Genomic DNA, 21673 nt, shown 5'->3' with positions numbered 1-21673 from the left:
ATGTATGCAAATTTTGACGAAGATTGATTGAGTAGATAGAGCGTGAAGAGGTAACAAACAAACAAACTTACTTTGGCTATGGCACTGAGTTATGTGCTGTTCGAGGACTTACAATAGATTTGAATAGTATTTATTATTATTTTGTAAGTTACTATAATACATTAATAATAATTCATATAAATTATGATACACAATAATCACTACATCTCTGACTATCTATAATTATTTATATCCAATGTACCTATTTGACATATTGGCATTTATTATGTACGTACAGAACAGTTTGCGTCAATAAATTGATGAGGTTTTGTATGGGAGAATATCTATCGTCACCATATATATAATAGAACTAATATACAAATGTGAAATTATTTTACGGCCTAATCTGTAACGCCAAATCTCTTTAGGAATGCAATTAAACTTACTGGCTGGTATACTAGCTTGGCTTCCTTTATCGTCTCCTACGACATCAACTGAAGGAAATTTGGTATTATTTTAAGTGAGAACGGTATCACGTCACTGTAAACTTAGGTACCATTACCAAATATAAACCCGGGCTATAGACAAATTAATGACGTTAGCTATATTTAACGCACAATGGAATATTATTTGTTAAGTCAATCGAATGTCACATCCTCAAACAACGTACAGGAAAAAAATCGTTTGATTCTGTGCACACAGTGTGTCGAAAAGAACATTTTTTTTGTGCCACACCGCTAAGAACAGTCGAAAGTAGTGGCAATTTTTTATCGAATATGCAACGGTTTGTCATGGTCAAAGTCTTATTAACAATAATTTCTTATGAATGCATGGATGTTTGTCCATTAGATGACGTATACATAATTAAAGACGTATCTAGTTAGGATTTAGTTAAGTTACGCGCGAAGGCCGAACGCGCCAGTTGTAAGGTTAACTTGCGCGGGAAAAGACGACGTGACATTACTTTTTTTTATTTAAAAAGTTCGGTTGTGAATCTTTTTTAGTGTTTTGTTTATGGTTTTTTGACACTTTAAAGAGGTAAGTTTTTAATTTTTTTGATGTGTTCGGTTTAATTTTAATTAATAATAATTATTATATTTTAATTCACACTTTGTTAAATCAAGTGAGTACCTAAGTAATTGAAAACAAATTAAATAAACATATAACTAAACATTAAATTTAGTATATAAGAATTAAAAATAACTAAAAAAATAAAAAAATATATAAATCATACGGATTAAGTTGGTTGCAATTTGCCCAAAGGGCTGGCAGCTTTGCCAAATGCTGAACCTTTGGCCATAGTAGATGGGATACCTCGACTTTTCCAAAAAATTTTTTGGAATATATTTTAAAAGCCCATGTTTAGGTATAGCAATGTTTTTTACTTTCATACTACCTTATTATTCGTTTTTTTAGTTTCGCACTAATCCGTTTTTATTTGCCGGTGCATTAATATTTTAGTACTACTAATAAAAATATTAGTTATATATTGTTTATCTATGGTGCATATATGTATAACATCAAATAGGAAGTAAATAAGGTCTAATGCATAGTGAGTAGTCACTAAATTTACATTTATATAGGAATTTATAAAATAATTTAAACTATGACGCATCTGTTTTAGTATAATTAATAAAAAACCTAAATAATGTTATTACTAAGTAAATCAAAATTATAATAAATAAACATAAAAAACAACTGAATTAAACTAACTTGAAAATCTAAAAAACGCTTGCTAGGCAACGTGTCGAGAACGCTAGCTGCTTTCCCGCGTTTGATAACGAGCTAAATCCTCTAAACGAAACAGCAACGAACATAATTTTAACAAACCAATTGATAAAATTTTATAATTCTATTTCAATAAATAACAACTAAGTTTAAATATAATTTTTATGACAGCGTCGCTGCTGTTCAATAAATCACGTACCTATGAAATTTTCGAAATTTATCGGAGACATACTATTGTCATTATGTAAAATTTATGGCCGGAAGCATTTTGTGAAACACAGGCCGGGAAAAATAATAAAAAAGGGAAACTACAGTGCATTGTAACGATGTAGGTACAGTCAACAGCAAGTTACCGCGCATGAACCTCTATAGCGCGGTGATAGCGGCGAGTTTGCAATAAATTTGGGTAGATTGATGTGATGTGATGTTGACTGTACATGCCTTTCTAAGTAAGGTGCTTGAATTTAAACATCTTCAGTTCAGAAATGAATGCCAAAAAATTTATTAATGTGTTAACTAGCGGTCCGACCTAGCTTCGTTCCGGTGAAAACATAAACTACTTAAATAAGAATCACACTATCTATTGGTGAAAACCTTATAAAAAAATCCGACGTTTTTGAGTTTATCGCGTTCATACATACAGACAGGAAGACTCCTTTTTGTAATAAGGGTCTAGTTACTTCGTTTTCTAATTTATAACTACACAGCACACACTATTATGTGCATAGCATAGCTCTCGGTGAAGGAAAACATCGTGAGGAAAGTGTGTATGCGACTACTTGCCACTAGATGGCGGTAGGTGGCCGTAAAAGTCATGTCAGATGCCTCTAGGCGACTTAAATAAAAGCTGACACCAGTGTTAGCAAAATAACACACACAATATGAATGAATGAATGATTAATAATATATATACATATGTATTAATTTTATTCATAAGAGAATTTTCTTCTTAAAATTATGTTTTATTGATATAAGAGAAATTACGTCACTTAACCACATACATTACGATTTATGACCATAAATAAGCAGATAATACTTAGATAATCATTTAATGTATTAAATGATTTGATTCAATTTGTTTATGAATCGTGGAAAAATCAATTACTTAAGTACCTACTTGAAGATGCTTCTTTAACTAATGCTTATTTTAATGCATTTATAAAAAAATCACTTTTGAATTTGAATTTTTGTGTTCATGTCTAGTCTAGTAGGGGTTTTAACTGGCCGAAAATATGTTTCACTAGCTGCGTTCCGGGGCTTCGCTTCCGTGGTAATTTCGAGATGAAAAGTACCCTATGTGTTATTCCAGATTATATTCTACCCGTGTACCAGATTTCATAACAATCCGTCCACTAGATTTTGCGCGAAAGAGTAACAAACATACACACATACATACATACATATACATGCGAAATTTATTAGAGAATAAATTTGTGGGATAGCGCTTTATACAGCAGACAGATGACACACCGTGCATAAAAACGTAAATTATTCGGTAATTCCGCGGGGTGCAGCTAGTATACGTAAATTAGGAAACGAAGTAACTAACTAATTACATACCTAATGCATCTAATTGCATCCGATATGACGATAATAAATGCTAGTAGTTTGTAGCTTTGGTAAATAATATTTAATCTATATTAATAACTCTTGCGTTACTGAGTGACTAACAGACAACGCACAGCCGAAACTACTGCGCGTAGATAGTTGAAATTTGGTGTGTAGGTTCCTAGGACAATGTAGGGGAGCACTAAGAAGGGATTTCCTGAAATTCCTACGGGAAACGGATTTTTACTCACATACGAAGTTGTGGGCAAAAGCTAGTTTAGAATATAACGTGAAAAAAGGTCTAGTTTCTGAATGAATGATTTTGATTTTTGATAAAATGTTGTGTCATTTTGTTTTTTGTGTTTTTGGTGAAAACCTTCACTATTCATTCGTTTTCTGTGTTCTGATTCATAGATTATTACACCGATAATAAGACAATAATCACCTTATTAGTGTATTATGGTTGAGCATGAAAATAATTAACAATTTATTTTCAATGGGTTGCAAAAATAGTTACTTAATTATGATTGTACCTATGTGCGTAAGTGGTAATGGCTAGGCAAGGTAATTGTTTACAAAACAAAATGGTTGCCGAATAGGAAATGGCGCGAAAATATGGAGATCTATCTAAATATGCCCGGCAGTGAGCTGATATGCTTCCAAATTCAAAATCAAATAATTTATTTATTTAGAAATTTGACCTTCACAGGCACTTTTTCACGTCAAATTAAAAATCATCGTTCATTTCGAAATGACCACTGCTGCGAAGAAATGCCGAAAGAAACTCATTTAAACAGTGTTGGTTATAAGCCAGATTGCTTCTTACTTTTTCTTTCTAATAGTATAACAAAGGACATGGTAAAAAAGTGTATAAAAAAACATGTCTACGATTGTGATCGAGTGCAATATGATAAATTCGTCCTCCTAATTTTTAATATATGTATAAGACCTATATTTGTTAATTGACGTCCTTGGAGAAAAGGCTGCGGTGAAGTGTGTTGCGCCGCTTCTTCTTCACCTGCGCTTTGGAAGCCGGCAGTAGACTTAGTTTAAGTAATTTTTTGACGTCAATAAGTGATGTATATCATCCCAAATTGAATAAAGAATTTTGCATTTTAATTTGATAACTATCCTAGGTATGATGAGGACATGCCCTGTTATTAATAAAAAAGTTAAAACGTAAAATACCTATGTAATTTAAAATAAATATATTAATCGTATCTATGATTGTAACTTTGTTATGATTATCATTTTTATAGTTAGTCTTTTCTTGGACTTTTGTCTTTTCTTACAATTTCTTGTCAAGAAAGAAAAAAATAACGATAATTCATAGACTGTAACAATGCAGCTGGATTATTATATAAAGATTTAAAGTTGGTTGGGTTAGTTCAGCGCAATATATTTTTAATTTACATTTCAATAGTAATAAAATTAAAACTAACTAAATTAAACTTATACTAAAAACATACAAATAAATGTATGTACATTACCTCGAAGTTATAATGCGGGCAAAGCGGAATCAAATATAATTTATTAGACGAAATCAAATAAAAATCATTACTATTTATCTACACAATATTTGCAGATGTGACGTCTAAAAACATAAACTCTAACACAGAGTAATACGGTACAAAACACACGTAGCAAAGTGAAGACGTGTTGTCAATAGTTCCAGAAGGTGAATTAGCATACACATAACGTTTATGCGCGTCATTTTACTGACAAACAAACACACATACGTTTACGTTAGGGTAAGTGCAAGATCGTCATGTTTTTTTCGGTAGTGTTTCCAACTACATATATTCTGCGGTAGACAGAGAAAATTATCTTTTGTTTCGTCAATACAAGAAAGAAAATTAGAAATATACGTGAAGGAAAGGGACAGGTTGTTAATATATTTTGTCTCTCACGTGTGCCCAGAAGGATTACCAAAAACACGTAGTTACCTACTAATGTCCACACTCTCTTTGTCTCATGTCGTGTACGCATCGTGTGAAAACAGAGAGACGTGTGGACGCAATGACATGCGTCTTTTATGTAATTAACTAATAAGAGAATATTGTGGATTCATGTTGACGAATAGGTTCAACATCACTACAAAACAAAGAATGGTTTAATCTTTAAAACAACGAGTCTTTAACAGTTCTCCGACAATTGCTTCGCCTACGAACGTTTCGCCGACAGAATGTTTCGACATCGGGCGTTTGAACGACAGAACCCATCATCTACGAACGATTTGAGGCCTGTTTTTTGCAACAGATAGTGTGTTTCAAGAGGAAACTTTATGATTTTACCTGAGCAAAGCCGGGACGGGCCGGTAGAATGTTACATGTATGTTACTCGATGTAATAAATAGGTAAAGTAGGTGGTGTTTCTTAGCGCGTTCCGAACGCTGCGGCCGCGCTGTCATTTCAATTTTTCAAATTTTAACAATGATGTTTTAATATTTGACTTTAAAATAATTAATCTGTACTTTGGTAATGCAAATTTTATGGATGATTGATTTTGGATAATATTCATCCTTCTTCCACAGTTAAAAGAACATGAAGTACCTACATGTAATGTTATTTATTATGTCTGAAACAATTCTTCTTCAAGAATATTGACGGATCGTAATGACGCTCGCTCTGAGATCCACACAGGTACTCACAATAAATACTACCTATTTACTTATATACATGTTTGTATTGACCAAACCACACGTCATAGTCTCATGCAGATACATACCCATAAGTAGATATTTGCAGAAATCGGTCACAAATCTATATTTACAAAGTCATTACGTCCAATAATCTAGAAATATACTATGTTTCTGAGATATTGTGAAACATGTCTTAGTAAAATATTATTGATTAATATTATTAATTGCCGATCACGGTGGCGCAGTGGTAAAGTTGCCTCTGAACCGAGAGGTCCCGGGTTCGATCCCCGGTCGGGTCACGATGGAAAATTGTCATTTTCTGATTGACCCGGGGGTCTTGCATGTTTATCTGTATATGTATTTGTTATAAAATATAGTATCGTTGAGTTAGTGTCCTATAACACAAGTCTCGAACTTACTTTGGGGCTAGCTCAATCTGTGTGATTTATCCGAATATATTTATTTACTATTGACATACATACATATTATATCAGAGCAGGCGGTATAAGTCCGACACTTTTTATTGAATAAAGAATCTTTTTTTTTTATTAAAAATTAACATTTATAAAATTAACATTGTACCAGTATTTTACTTATTTATAAAATAGGATAATTAAATTGATTACTGTGTATGGTGCAATTTAATAAACACTAATGAGAGCCCGCGGCGGAGTTCAATATGCTCGTGACATTCACCCATAAACGCCACGACACGACCGGCAAATTACGTAGGGAACAAATGTCTGTCTGTGCCGCTCCCGCCCGGCCCTGGCTGAAGGCAAACCCAAGAAGTGCTGGCTTGATGTCGTCGAGGATGATATTCGTGACAATGGTCTGACAACTAGGGACGCCGACGACCGTGCGACGTGGAGACGAAGAAGTATGAAAGCGGACCCTGGGCTCCGACGCTCAGTGGCTGAAGACTAATCGAGAACATTGCCATTACATTTGGAAGATTTTTCTCCGATTTTACAACCGGCCGCCCGCCTAACGTCAGCCCTCTTTGAGAATGCTATCGTTGATTATCAGCTGTTAAGGCTTTGTCCCTTAGTCGCCTATGTCTTTTCTCTGCGTAAGTTTATATTTATTGCCACACCTAACTCCTTCCATATCCCTAACACAGATCATCCATCTCTTTCTAACAATCTTCTGCAAATATTAATCATGGTCAAGGTTTATTAGTAAAATTTTAATGTTGGTCTTCTCTCATTATATGGAGGTACGTAATAGTATTAGACATATTTCTATGACAGTACATACAAAGGCCATGCAAGCAAACAACAAGGTTGACACAAGCCATCCTGGCGTCCTAAGTAAGCGACGGAATGCCGCACGCTGATGCAGTGCTGTGCGTGTATATGTGTACCTACATGTAATGTTCCACTTATTGTTCGACTAGGTTTTACCACGTTGTAAATTTACCACGGAAATAGTTATTTTTCCGAGATGAAAGGTATCCTATGGAGAAGGCTCCACACTTCAAACATGTATGCAAAATTTCAAGATGATTGTTTGAGTAGATAGGGCGTGAAGTGGTAACAAACAAACTTACTTTCGCATATAGGTATAATATTAATTAGGATGAGGCATAATCCATAAAATAATGAAAACTTTTAAGACTTAAAAAACATTCTTATATAGGTAGTTATGTAAATGTGATTTTATTAAAATTAAGACAATAGATATATTGATAATTTTGTTATTGAAAAATATTGCATGCCTGAAAGGGCCATCTGTTGAAACTCTCACTTAAATTCACCATTCTTGTATGTACAGTACATGTACAAACACAGATTTTGCAATAAATGCTTTTACCTTTGACTTTGAAATAGTTTTGTCGCGCTGATTTACAGATTTTCTCGCTCACCTAAGACGCATATAAACATGTCGTAACTTATAAATAGATGGAAGCACTATTGCAAACAATTTTACGATGAATACTGTTTGTCTTTGAACGTCGGCGGGTTTATGGTGATTTCAACTCAAATTCAAATGTCTTTACTTCAATAACTGTGTATAGTTATATGTATAACACTTTGCCCTTACAATATTACAAGCAATATTATTTTATTCAGTAGATTTCCCCTACTTCCAGTTGTCCTACAGAGTTGAAATTTCCCACGTCGCTTCAGTTTCCATGATACGAGTATTATAAGTACGACCTGATGGTGCATCTAGGATCGGCTCCCAAAGAGAGAACTCGCTCAACGGTTTACACGTACATGGGTTTTTTGTCAGGCGTTAAATGCAATAAGGTCGCTCTGACAACAATAAAAGCTTGTGTCAAAAATGACATTTTTGTAAAAAAAAAAAAAGTTTCTATCTAATTTTTAATACGAGTGAGACATTATCTGTTAATTTTGTTTTTCGCTAAGAAATAAAAGATAAACCGGTGTTTGTAGGTAGGTATCGAAAGGTCCCAGGTTCGAATCCTACTCGTGCCAATAGTATCTAGTAATTCGTAGATTTTTTTCAAAAATCAACCCACAATAATGGGGCGTGAAAGTTTGTGCTTCGCTTTTGCCGAATAAATCATGCGGGCGATGCCGCGGGCAAAAGCTAGTTATAAATAAAGTATGAATCATCACATCTTAATAATCAATTTAACAAATTAACCAATCACAACACAATGACATACATACAATGAACTTTCCCACTAAATTAGAACAGTTTATTGATGCTTATAGCTAAGTTAATATTCTTACAAGAAAAACTTAATTACCTACATGTACACATGGGGCGTATTAACTTGTTATGCCGCGCTTGGGCAACGCTATTTTAAGGGCCCATTCTCACTCTTCGAAGAGCAACAACTGCTTTCAAGTTTATGAAGAGATACGAGTAGACATCGTATTAATGCGAACAAATTGTCATAGAACATTGCGTAGTTAGTATGAGTTTTTTTATTTACCGCAATGAAAAATCAGCAATATACGCCGAATCCGTAACTTTTCCGCGACAGCGTGGAGCCGGCATTGCGTTTATTTCCGATTCATAAGTTGCCCTTGTAGATTAAAAAAACATGTGGAAAGTTTTTTCTTGAGACACCTTTGGGCGAAGTGCGGATTTGCATTTCATTTCTCGCCATCCAATCGATTTGAAGTGAGACGCAGAGAACCAATCACAATGCGCCATTGTGACGCAACGACAACCACACTGCAACCATCACTTTTCAGACAAGCTTTGGATTCGAGTGTACCAGTTATTTTTAAAGTATAGGTATATTTATTTATGAATACAATGAATAATAAAACTGTACTGAAAAATACTTTAATTGATGAAACTTATTAATAGTTATGAAGTATTCAATATTTATGTAAAAATTTATTTATTAAGGTACACAAACAGACAAATTACAATTTTGCATTTTTATACCTTAGTGCAGGCCTATCATCAACTTTTACAGAACGATTCCAATGCAACTCAGTTCAATTTAGGAACCTAAAATGAATCGCACTCATACGAAAAATGTCGTCGAATGAAGAATGAAGTCGATGGCATGAATTTGCGATGCAGGTCAGTTTAGGTCGTAAAGTGGATCGCGTTAAGAGATGATGGTAAGCCCCCTGATCAGGTAAAATGCCCAAATTTTGTGTGTACACGGCATTATAATTTAAAATGAGCCATTAACAGAACCTGTAAGTAATCTGATAACTTTTATTCTTTGATACATATTTAATGTTATTTATTTTCATACATTTAATATTATTACTTTTGTTTAATAAATTGTTAACGTCCCACGGGGCCCCTTTTCGATGCGTTGCCCCTGGCTACCTAATAATGTATTAAAAACTAGATTTAGTGATTTTTAATTAAGTACAGGCTATTTGGCACACCACTATTAGCGCTGACAATAGATTAAAAAAAATAACTTCTTTTTATTTTCTCCTTGTCTTGTGTGTCAGTTCGTTTGGATTGTCATAAAATGTAGTGAATTATACAGGATTACTGGTATCAAACGCAAAACCTCCTAAAGACTTCTTGGGTACATCAAAACAAGCAACTACGACTTTTCGTGATTAGGTAGTTTTTATTTTCATATTTAAAAAAAAATCAATCTAATTTGCGATTCTACACATCTTAACTCTATGTATTAGCCAAGCAACGCGAGAGAGTACAGTAGCGGAATCGAACATAGAGTTAACGTTTTATAGAAACGCCATTAAAACTTTTAAAAAAAAGAAAAATTGTTGTACTTATTTATTACGTTTAGAAGAAACTATGTAAAGGAATCTAAGGATCACAGCATCATGAAAATTGGTAGTTGTATGTAGTTCTGATGACAATACAATAATATGGTGCTGTCGAGCTGATCTGATGATGGAGCCGGAAGATATGAGCTGGATCTTCATGATGGAACATCGTATCATAGCTGTGTTTGGACTTGTTAGAAAGATGTTGTAATGAACTTACTTGTAATGAACCACATTTACGTGCACTTATAAAAGCGTGTTTTTCTAGTGTTTCTAAACTATTAATTTATTTAAATTGATTGGTTATGTCACACATGTTCTTATTTAACTTAATTTTTTGAAGATAATAATGAGATGAAAAATTTCTGTAATCGAGCGGGTATTGAACCCGCGCCCCTGTCTATCCAGGACAGTGCTCTTACCACCTGAGCTATCGAGACCATGCCAGTTCGGCTGAATTAATTCATCTCTTCACGTGTCACGTCGACGTACAGTATTGTCATTAGAGAGTAGTAGGTACACTTACCTAATCAACATACCTCACTGTTACATGCAAGAAATTATGATTTCTTTTAAATACTCCAGCATCTATATATGGATTGGTTATACATGTGTATATTAATTTATTTATTGTCACAGATAAAATATCAAGATGGTGGCGCGTCGGGATTCAGAGGCGGTGCCCCTCATTCCTCAGTTCTACGCCGGAAGGTCGATATTCATAACGGGAGCAACTGGGTTCATGGGGAAAGTAAGTATATTATGTAAAATTAATATTTATATACACATAGGTACAGGGTTCAGGGTTACTGGTATCTAACGCATAACCTTCCAAAGGCGCATGAGGTACGTAGAGACATCTTTTGTTCTACGACTTTTGTCTAAACATAATAAATACAACAATTTTCCTTTTTTTAGTTTTAATGTCGTTTCTATACATACATAACGCTACTGTACTGTCTCGTGTTACTTGGCTATTACATACAGATACTTAACTTGTGTAGAATGTCAAATTAGATAGTATTTTTTTTATGTGAAAAAATAACTATGAATCACGAAAAGTCGTAGAATAAAAGTTGCTTGTTTTGATGTACCCAAGTAGTCTTTAGGAGGTTTTGCGTTTGATACCAGTAACCAGTAACAGTAAGTATATAGAGAATCAGCATTGCCGTACAACGTGGCAATGCTGCCAGCCTTCTGGACTGAAGAACTAGGTAACTATTCTACGCTAACGAAGTCGTGGGTAAACAGCTTGTAATAAAACGATAACATTTATTCGATGACCTCGGTGGCGCAGTGGTAAGGTTCTTGCCACTGAACCGAGAGGTCCCGGGTTCGATCCCCGGTCGGGTCATGATGGAAAATGATCTTTTTCTGATTGGCCCGGGTCTTGGATGTTTATTTATATATGTATTTGTTATAAAATATAGTATCGTTGAGTTAATATCCTATAACACAAGTTTCGAACTTACTTTGGGGCTAGCTCAATCTGTGTGATTTGTCCTAATATATTTATATTTATATTATATTTATATTTGACCCTAGGTGTTGATCGAGCGCATACTAGCAACCTGCCCCGACGTCGACCGGCTATACCTGCTGGTGCGGCACAAAAAAGACGTCTCGCCGGAGAAACGGTTGCAGCAACTCATCGATTCACCTGTGAGTTACTTTATCCTTTTCCTCACCTACCTATTATAAAACAAAATCCTCTGCCACGTCTGTCTGTCTGTTCGCGATAAACGGACGATAAACGACGGATTTTAATGCAGTTTACCAGTAAACAGTGTGATTCCTGATGACATTTTTTTATGTCCCTCCTCCACACGGTACTGTACGTTGGCTGTGACGTACTTGTGTGTGTGTGTGTGACTGTTTGAAGTCCCACCGCCCTAACTAAATAGGCCGCTTAGATCGGATACATTGTGGTGTACGGATGTCCACCGCAAAATTGATGAGAAAAAAAATAATTTTAATTTTATTTGTTTGTTGTATTAATACTTAATTTTAATTTTATTTGTTGCAAGATTATCGGCTAAACATATAACGCAGCAAAAAAAAAAGCAACTATGTTCACAAAATCTTCACTTGTATAAATTATTTAAACAATTATAGAACAGACATACCTATTAACTAAATGTTAGACTTAATTTAAGGATAAATTACACTTATGTACACGAAGAATTATGTAACAAATACAAAGAAAGAAAAACTAACGAGTTAATTCCCATAAAAAAAGTTTTAAAAAGCTGAGAGTAGGATGCACTAGATTATGACTGTGAATAACGTATGATAGTGATTTATGTTAAAGACGCTAATTTTAGGGCAAAAATAAAGGCTTATCTGTATTAGTAGTATGGCATAACCTGATAAAATGTTTATTTTTATTTTTCAGTAAGAAAAATAATAGAAATTGTCAAATATGTCACGGTGGCGCTAGTGTGCGATAATTGACCCAAACTTAAAAGTGAATTATTTTTGGGTAACAACAGTTGTAGATACAAATAATTGATTAATTATAATTGCTTTCTCCAGGTGTTTGACCCAGTCCGTGCCACTGACCCAGCACAGCTGGACAAGCTCAGCATGCTAGCCGGAGACATCACCAAACCCGACCTAGGAATGAGTCAGGAGTCATTGCTCAGGTTACATGATGTAAGAACGAATGAAACTTTGTTTTTTTTTTGTTGTTATTTAATAACAGCGCCCCGGGGATATACTTAGGTTTTTATTCACAGCAGCGCCATCTATACTTCAGTGCAATTGACTATCAGATGTTTGACAAAATCCCACGGAAATCGCGTAATTTTGGGATAAAAACTACCCTATGTGTTATTATAATCCAAGGTATCAGTTAAGTATCGCAATGCCAAATTTCATAAAAAATTGGCCCAGCCGTTTGAGCTTGAAGAAATAACAAACATACAACCTTTCGAAGACAATAAATATGTCTACTACTGACTTTTTAGGGACTAACACTGTTTGAATGAGTTTCTATCGGCATTTCTTCTCAGCAGTGGTCGTTCGGTAATGCTAGTAGTTTGTAGCTTTGGTAAACATAATTTAATTTAGAATATGACGTGAAAAAGTGCCTGTGAAGGCCTAATTTCTGAATAAATGATTTGATTTGATAAAAGTCTCCATTTTCATGTTTTAACAGGTATCAGTGGTGTTCCACTCGGCTGCTACCCTGAAGTTCGACGAAGCAATGAAGATGGCTGTGGAGCAGAATGTTCTGTCTGTTATCAGACTGTTGGAGATCTGTGATCGGCTGCCAAACATGCAGGTGAGACAGCCCAAGAATCTGACAATGACTGTATGACACATCCCTTTTGAACCGTCTCACCTTCATACAACTTCATATTTCCCAATATTAACGAGTGATTTGTGATCGTTTCTTTGCCTAACATTAGTTCTATGAGTTCTAGGTTGTAGCTCAATAGAATCTAAATGTCTGTATGTTATATCCAGCTTTTGTTCTGCCGACTAGTACCACAAGTTCCCCATGGAATCTGAAAACGACTGTATGCCACATCCTTTTCAAACTGTCACACCCCATCGGCAAACCATTCGTGTTATGATATGCGATCGGCTGCCTAAAGTTCAGGTCAGATTAGTACCACGAATTCTAGGTATTAGCCCAGTGGAATCTGAAAATGACTGAATGTCATATCATTTTATATCTTTCCCATCGTCGACATACGACTTCGTTATTCGCGAGATAATAATATAAAATCACTATTTTCTAAATTCACCCAATTCTTCCTCAGGCGTTCGTCCACGTATCGACAGCCTACAGCAATGCAGAACTGCGTGAAGTAGAAGAGCATGTCTATCCCCCGAAGATTTCTCTGCAGCAGTTGTTAGCCGTATCGGAGTCCTTACCCGAAGACCTTATGATGGAGATCACGCCAAAGTAAGATCTTTAAGTAGCAACTAAAAAATTATACTTAAATATACTTATATTTAAAAAATAGTAAGCCCTTCTGGCATGATAGGGACCAACACTGTTTGAATGAGTTTCTTTCGGCATTTCTTCTCAGCAGTGGGGTCGTTACGAAAGCTAGTAGTTTGTAGCTTTGGTAAATATAATTTATTTAGAATATGACGTGAAAATGTGCCTGTGAAGGCATAATTTCTGAATAAATGATTTGATTTTGATTTGATCGATTTTGCAATAAACTAACAATATAAAAATTTTATGCCGGCTCCACACTGTCGTCGAACAGTTTGCCAAACCTTGGCGGGTTCGGTGTACATTGCTGGTTTTTCATTGCGGTAAATAAAAGCACTCGTACTAACCACGCAATGTTCACGCATTCGCGTCGGCGTGTGTCCGAGTTCGCGCGACAGTGTGGAGCTAGCAATAAACAACAAACATCACGATGTGTATTACAGATAAGTATAGATGGTACTAGCAACCCGCCCCAACTTCGCACGGGTGCAATAGTATGCATGTTACATATACACGGTTACTGGTATCAAACGCAAAACCTCCTAAAGACTATACTTGGGTACATCAAAACGAGCAACTTTTATTCTACGACTTTTCGTGATTCGTAGTTTTTTTATTTCATATAAAATATAATCCAATTTGCGATTCTACACACATCCTAACTCTATGTAATAACCAAGCAACACGAGACAGTACAGTAGCGTTATGTAGCGGAATCGAACATAGAGTTAATGTTTTATAGAAACGACATTAAAACTAAAAAAAGGAAAATGTTTGTATTTATTACGTTTAGACAAAAGTCGTAGAACAAAAGATGTTAGTCTCTATGTACCTTATGCGCCTTTGGAAGGTTATTCGTTAGATACCAGTGACCCTGTATATAAACCTTCCTCTGGAATCACTTTGTCTATTAAAAAAACCCGCATCAAAATCCGTTGCATAGTTTTAAAGAACTAAACATACATAGGGACAGACAGCGGTAAACGACTTTGTTTTTACTATGTAGTGATTAAGGTCAATGCGACGAGCTGTTCTCTGAACATATCCCGATAGATGGCGTTGTTAACAACATTTTTATATAGTTATTAATTTATTTCTGTTTCAATTTTGAATTGTATTGTTTTCACAGATTTATATCTCCGAAACCCAACACGTACACTTTCACAAAAGCCATGGCGGAGCACGCGGTACAACAACATGGCAATAAAGGTTATGCCTGCGCGATCTTCAGACCTACCATAGGTAAGAATGTGCTGGAGTGCTACCGTGAAACATAAAACACGTAGCACCGGTAATTGCGTCCATACGTTCTCTCGTTTTCACACGATGCGCGCGCGATGTTTTGGGAATCATAAAATTAAATTATTCATTCAGAAATTAAGCCGTCACGGGCACGTCATATTCTAAACTTGATGCATACGCTCGGCGGCTTCGCTCCCGTGGGAATTTCGCGATAAAAACTACTCTATGTGTTATTCCAAGTTATATTCTACCCCTGTATCAAATTTCATAAAAATTGGTCCAGTAAATTTTGCGTGAAAGAGTAACAAACGTACATATACATATGTAAAAATGTGATGGTGGCACTAGTGTGCAAAGTATCAAATTCAAATCATTTATTCTGAAATTAGACCTTCACAGGCACTCTTTCACCTCAATTTAATATTAAATAGTAATTTCTCACAAGCTACAAACTACTGGCATTTCGGAACGACCACTGTTGAGAAGAAATGCCGAAAGAAACACATTTGAACAGTGTTGGTCCCTATCATGCCAGAAGGGCTTACTATTATTGTTTCTTACAATTTTAAAAAAATATTATATATTATATCAAAGTCATAATGTATCACTTCAAGTCACATACATTATGTCATGCAAAGAAAATAAATTTGGCAAAATTTATACAAAATAATAATATCTACTTATAGTTTTTATTTACTCTCCCCTATATCCGTATATGTATGTATAATATATTTATACACAGTTATATGTTAGGTTACACACTGAACCGTGTTTCAATATTGATATTATAACATATTACATTCCGTGTCAATCTCAACCTTGACGTTGGCAAAATCATCGTTTTGGCAAAAGATGGAGCCATGAAACTTAAAAAAGAATTTTTTCCAGTGATATCGTCAGTGAAGCACCCGTATCCCGGCTGGATAGAGAACCTGAACGGCCCGAGTGGTGTGATAGCGGCGGCCGGCAAGGGCTTGCTGCACGTGTTCTGCTGCAATCCCGACGCCGCAGCCGACATGTTGCCCGTCGACATCGCCATCGACACGCTGCTGGCCGTGGCCTGGGAGACGGCCATAGACAAGTCAGTAGATACAGGGTTACTGGTATTAAAAGCAAAACCTTCTAAAGATTACTTGGGCACATCAAAACAAGCAACATTCAATCTATGATTTTTCGTGATTAACTTAAACTAAAAAAAAGAAACAATCTAATTTGAAATTCTACACATGTTAACTGGGGTCGTGGGTCTGGGCTTGTGCGACGTCATCGCTTCCACCCGGCAAGGCAGCGGTCGCTGGGAGGCCAGCTAGGGAACGTCCTCTGATACCTCGTATTGACAGCAAAAGTAAGCGAGCTCGACGCTGTTTTGTTGGCAAGGTGAAGCATGTAGACGAAGGAGGTATATTCCAGCAAACGTGACTTTGATGGATGGAAGCAGCGTCGCATAGGTACGGCCAACGGCCTGTATTCGGTTCGTCCGTTTCAGCCTCCGAGCTGGCTGGGTGTGGTGCATATGTTCATGTTCATGATCATGTATGTACCTACCTCGAACCGCTGGTCTGATTTTGATGAAATTTAAAAAATCTGTCGATAGAATTTTTAAGTTCGTGGGGCATCGAAATCTTTTGTAAAAATTTATTATGTTCGCGGCGAAAAACTAGTATTTGTATGCTATCTATGCTATAATATATAACTTTCTTTATATTTCTATTTTCCAAACGTTCAGATCGAAAGAGGTTCGCGTATACAACTGCAGCACGCGGGAGAACCCCACCGACTGGCGGGGCTTCGAGCAGGCGCTGCGGCGCTACATCGTGGAGCACCCGCTCGACCGCGCCTACTGGTACCCGTCCGGCGCTAGCGTCGGCAATACGTGAGTGTGTCTCTCTCTCTTCTAGTGTTTTCTCGCTTTCTTCCTTATCCAATGCTCAATACACCATCTATACTTCTAGATACTTCTATACTATTATTATAAAGAGGTAAGCGTTTGTGAGTTTGCATGTTTGAGGCGGGTAGGATATTCGAAACTACCGAACCGATTTCAAAAATTCTTTCATCATTAGAAAGGTACATTATCCAAGAATGCTATTGGCTATGTTTTATATAAAAATTCCCACGGGAGCGTTCATTCCTGGGTAAAAATAAAACGCGCACTATTTAGAAGTAAGTATCTGTAATTAAAGACTATAATTTGTCTAAAAACATGCAATGACTATAAAATAATCTGCAAGCGAAACCTTAGCGCGATTTAACTAACACATAGCACTATCTAGTGTATCCCCGACTTTCAATATTCATTTCGCTACAACTTTTGAACCGCTGAACCGATTTTGATGAAACATATCTAAGAACCACCGCATAAAAATTAGCTATCAAATAAAACAAAACAGCATCCAAATAGGTTCACCCGTTGATAAACTACGGTGCACAGACAGACCTGTCTGTGTACGGATACGGTGCACTTAGCGGATAAACTTATAACATCCCTCTTTGTGCGTCGGGGTTTAAAAATCAGTTGTGTGTTTTTTTTTTTCAGATACGCACAAAAAGCAATTGAACTATTGACACAAACCGTGCCGCTTCACCTTGTGGCTTACACCATCCGCTTACTTGGAATCAAAACACAGTAAGTTGAAAGCTTTTAGCCTTATATGAATTTTAATTGTAGAATTTAGTATCTCGTCTTTAGCAATTTAGGATCTGGTTATCTGAATAAATGATTTTTCAATTTCAATTAGTGTTTTGTTTTGGGTAAGTTTAATTAGCATATTTTGAATTTGATTATTGCAATATTACATCGTCGTTCTGAGTTGAATAGATATTGTTTTGAAGTATTATTTCTTTATTACAAAGCTATGTCTACACTTATTAAACCGTCGACAGACAAAACTAACAGACACACCTATCTTTCATTTCTAATATCTCTGCTTCCATACTAAGTACCAATATTATTGTTAAATATTTATTTAAATCTTTATTTTATCAAATACTATAGAGGCCTGTCTCGGATTCGCTCATAATAAATTATACACGTATTGCTGAAAACAGTATTACTGAAAATGCAGGCTTCCTGTTTTATCCACAACGAAGTTATTGGGGTTCGAAATTGGCCTGAATTGCTTCAAGAAACAGATGGTACGGCCGTGCCTCTTTTTTGTTCTACTTGCCGTGCCCCCAGATAAAAATCCGTCCGGTAATTTTTGAGTTTATCGCGAAACAAACAGACGGGACATACAGATTCCTTGTATAATATGTAATACTTCTCTCAGATTAAACCTGATCACCGTAAGCCATCGTCTTCAAGCAATGAATAAAGTATTAAAGTTCTTCGCACAAAGAGAATGGGTGTTCCACAACGAGAATGTGAGGAGACTCCGCGCAAGGATCTCACCGCAAGACGCGAAGATTTACAATCTGGACCCTAACAGTTTTGAGTGAGTAGCATTTTCTATCTTCCTCTCTCTTTTAATGGCAAGGTCACGGCCTAGAATCCAACTAATATTATAAATGCGAAACTTTGTGAGGATGTGTGTATGTTTGTTACTCTTTCATGCAAAGATTTTGCGTGAAAAAAAATGGTTGCCTGTAAAGTCGGTTTTACGGGCGAAGATTTTACGTGACAACGTCTTTTTACGCGCGCGGCAGACCGATCATAGTTGAGTGGGAGAGAGACGCAAGGCATTCGGCGGGCCTCTCTCTCGTTCGGTGACTCATCGTAACGTTACCGGGCGTTACACTTTTTCATAAGTGACTCCCAGCCGCAACCTAATTTAAGACGTTGTCACGTCAAAATGGATTGTTATGAAATTTGGTACACGGGTAGAATATAACCTGGAATAACACATAGGGTACTTTTTATCCCAGAATTCCCACGGGAGCGAAGCCCCGGGGCGCAGGTAGTTATATATAATTATGTATACATTTTGTAAGACAATTTAATTGAATTTGTACTTAATTTACTTTAATTAGAAACTTTAATTTACTTTAATTAGAAACTGTTTAAATAATTATTACATTTTCAGCTGGGACGAACACTACTGTAACTTTATCAAAGGCACAAGGAAGTACCTGCTGAAGGAGAAGGAGCAAGATATAGAAGAAGCGAGAAAACACATCAAAAAGTTTGATTATTTTTTATAATTTACCAATTAGGCACTTTTAAGCACTACTTAGTCGCGTTTTAAATCACAAATGGAACCATTAAATGGTACCAAATTTTTCTTGTCAATCTTTTGTCAGGAACGCCGGTGATATTTTGAAAATTATTCCTATCACATTTGATATTGATTCGGGTCTAAGATCTTTTTAGCCGTGTAAAAATCTAATTTGTTAATCAACAACGTCATAAAAAATACAGAATGGTTACATACGATTTCACAAGCGTTTCTCTGAGTCTTGGATGTTTATCGATACGTTATATAACCTACTAATATTATAAACGCGAAAGCTTGTGAGGTTAACCTACTAGACATTACTGGACGTTAACCACTGGATTGTTATGAAATTTGGTACACGGGTAGAATATAACCTGAAATAACACATAGGGTACTTATTATTTTGAAATGCCAACGGGCGCGAAGCCCCGGGGCCCAGCTAGTAAAATATAGTATCTTTGAGTCAGTAAGCATAACACAAGTCTCAAACTCATTTGAGGCTAACTCAATCTGTGTGATTTGCGCGGGTATTAGGTACCGTAGACAGAAAAATATCTATAAGAGGTCTTGATTATCTGGCGTTTTTATGAGATGTGCCAGGATCTTATTTGGATTGCTATTGTATTTAGTTTTATTTTTGCTTTCCGAGCTTAAAGACGTAATTACCTGTCCCGTTGTCTATAATCAAATCTTGCAAGTTAGATTTCTCCCATTTGCAGTTGTCCTACAGAGTTGGAATTTCCCACGTCGCTTCAGTTTCCATGACAATGCATTATTATGATTAGCATGATCTGATGGTGCAGTCCGGATCGGCTCTAAACGAGGGAAATCCTCAGCCGTTTACAGCACGGACATGGGTTTTTAGTCAGGCGTTAAATGCCACAAGATCTCTCCGACGACAACAAAAGCTTGAAAAAATGTTTAAGTATTTGGTGTAACAAACTTAAATACACATATTTGTTTTATCTATGCTTAAATCAGTTTTGCAGGACATTCTACCTGGCCATATATTAATGTACCTAATTACATCAAAAAGACTTCCTCTCAGACGTGAACTAATTTGTTGTTACAATTTTTACCGCCATTTCCAGAATGTTCTACGTGCACTACAGCTTGCTGCTATTTGTCGTCGTGTTGCTACTTCGTTTCGCGTTGAACAACAGTTTCGTGAGACAATTCGTGTACGGGGTGGTCAGGACTTTGACGGCGGTCGCCGGGGCGGTGTTCTCGAGGATCAGCGCGTAGTTCTACCGTCATAAGGAAGGAAAGAAGTATCTATATCTTTCTCTCGTCTCTGCATGATCCCGGGTTGCGTTCGGGGTTGTAGAGCCGCAAAGCCCGGGGTCAGTGTAAATAAAATACCTTTGAAATTCTAAAGATTTGGCTGATTTTACAACTGGCCTCCTGCTTGACGTCAACCCTCCTGGAATGCTATTATATTGCCTATCAGCTGTCTATGCTGTGTGTCCCTCAGTCGCCTCGTACGATATCTACAAGAGTATATATAGGTCCTATTCTAAGGCGGAACCACACGCCACGAAAAAAGTGTTTATTTATTGTACAAAATTACAAAAATATATTTTTGCCTAAATTAAAATTAAGTAATATATTTTTTATTTATTACTGCAATCAGTTAATGAATACTTATCATTAAATAAATAGACGACGTTGAACGAAAAATCTGAAATAAATAGTATGTATCGAAAAATGCTCAAATTGTATTAAACCATGGCAAAGCTCAAATATAGTTAATTTTCTTTTTAAGTTATAATAATTTGCTGTAAGGATTTATGTAACATAGCGTTAATTAAACTTGTGTATTATGGTGCTTTAATTATGCCATGAAAGATACCTTATCTGTCGTGTCTTGTGGGTAGTATAACGACCAATTATTATATATGTACCTTATTTTCTGATATTAAGGATGTATATCCTTATTACCAGAAAATAAGGTTATATTTGTACTGTACAGTTTAAATAATTACAATTATTTATATAATAAATGTTTATTTCTATTTTGTTTTTAATTTTATTACATCTCGAAACGCAGTCGACTTTTTTCGTAAAAGCCGCATTAAAGAAAACATTGACAGCTGTCAAATTTTAGCGCCAATTCACTTTGAGGAAAAAAAAAATCCATTAATTCACACACCTCATTATTTTATCATTACCTATTTATTTTGTTAACAAAGTTTTTTATACGTCCACGTTTATTATTATATTTGCTTTTTCC

At 35.8% G+C, this 21673-nt stretch overlaps 1 protein-coding gene across 1 annotated transcript; it reads left to right on the top strand.

The window, feature by feature from the left end:
- Nucleotides 1-808: 808 nt before the first annotated feature.
- LOC128681822 (putative fatty acyl-CoA reductase CG5065) lies at nucleotides 809-21458 on the top strand. The gene is made up of 13 exons (XM_053766030.1): nucleotides 809-1017; nucleotides 10729-10840; nucleotides 11635-11751; nucleotides 12625-12744; nucleotides 13250-13375; nucleotides 13860-14005; nucleotides 15174-15286; nucleotides 16175-16367; nucleotides 17013-17159; nucleotides 17823-17912; nucleotides 18556-18720; nucleotides 19309-19407; nucleotides 20532-21458. Exons 2-13 carry the CDS (start codon nucleotides 10742-10744, stop codon nucleotides 20683-20685), a joined length of 1569 nt encoding a protein of 522 aa, XP_053622005.1. The 5' UTR covers nucleotides 809-1017; nucleotides 10729-10741; the 3' UTR covers nucleotides 20686-21458.
- The last annotated feature ends 215 nt before the right edge of the window (nucleotides 21459-21673 follow it).

This window comes from Plodia interpunctella, chromosome 28, assembly GCF_027563975.2.
Source record: "Plodia interpunctella isolate USDA-ARS_2022_Savannah chromosome 28, ilPloInte3.2, whole genome shotgun sequence".
In the NCBI taxonomy this organism is placed as follows: domain Eukaryota; kingdom Metazoa; phylum Arthropoda; class Insecta; order Lepidoptera; family Pyralidae; genus Plodia; species Plodia interpunctella.
Note: the sequence above shows the minus strand (reverse complement) of the source record. Positions and strands in the feature narration are given on the sequence as shown.

Bases quoted from the DNA above. Each gene is read 5' to 3' on its own strand.
- LOC128681822 (XM_053766030.1), top strand. From the start codon at position 10,742: ATGGTGGCGCGTCGGGATTCAGAGGCGGTGCCCCTCATTCCTCAGTTC. The intron at 18,721-19,308 runs GTGAGTAGCATT...TTACATTTTCAG, and splicing joins CTGGACCCTAACAGTTTTGA to CTGGGACGAACACTACTGTA. The intron at 19,408-20,531 runs GTTTGATTATTT...CGCCATTTCCAG, and splicing joins GCGAGAAAACACATCAAAAA to AATGTTCTACGTGCACTACA.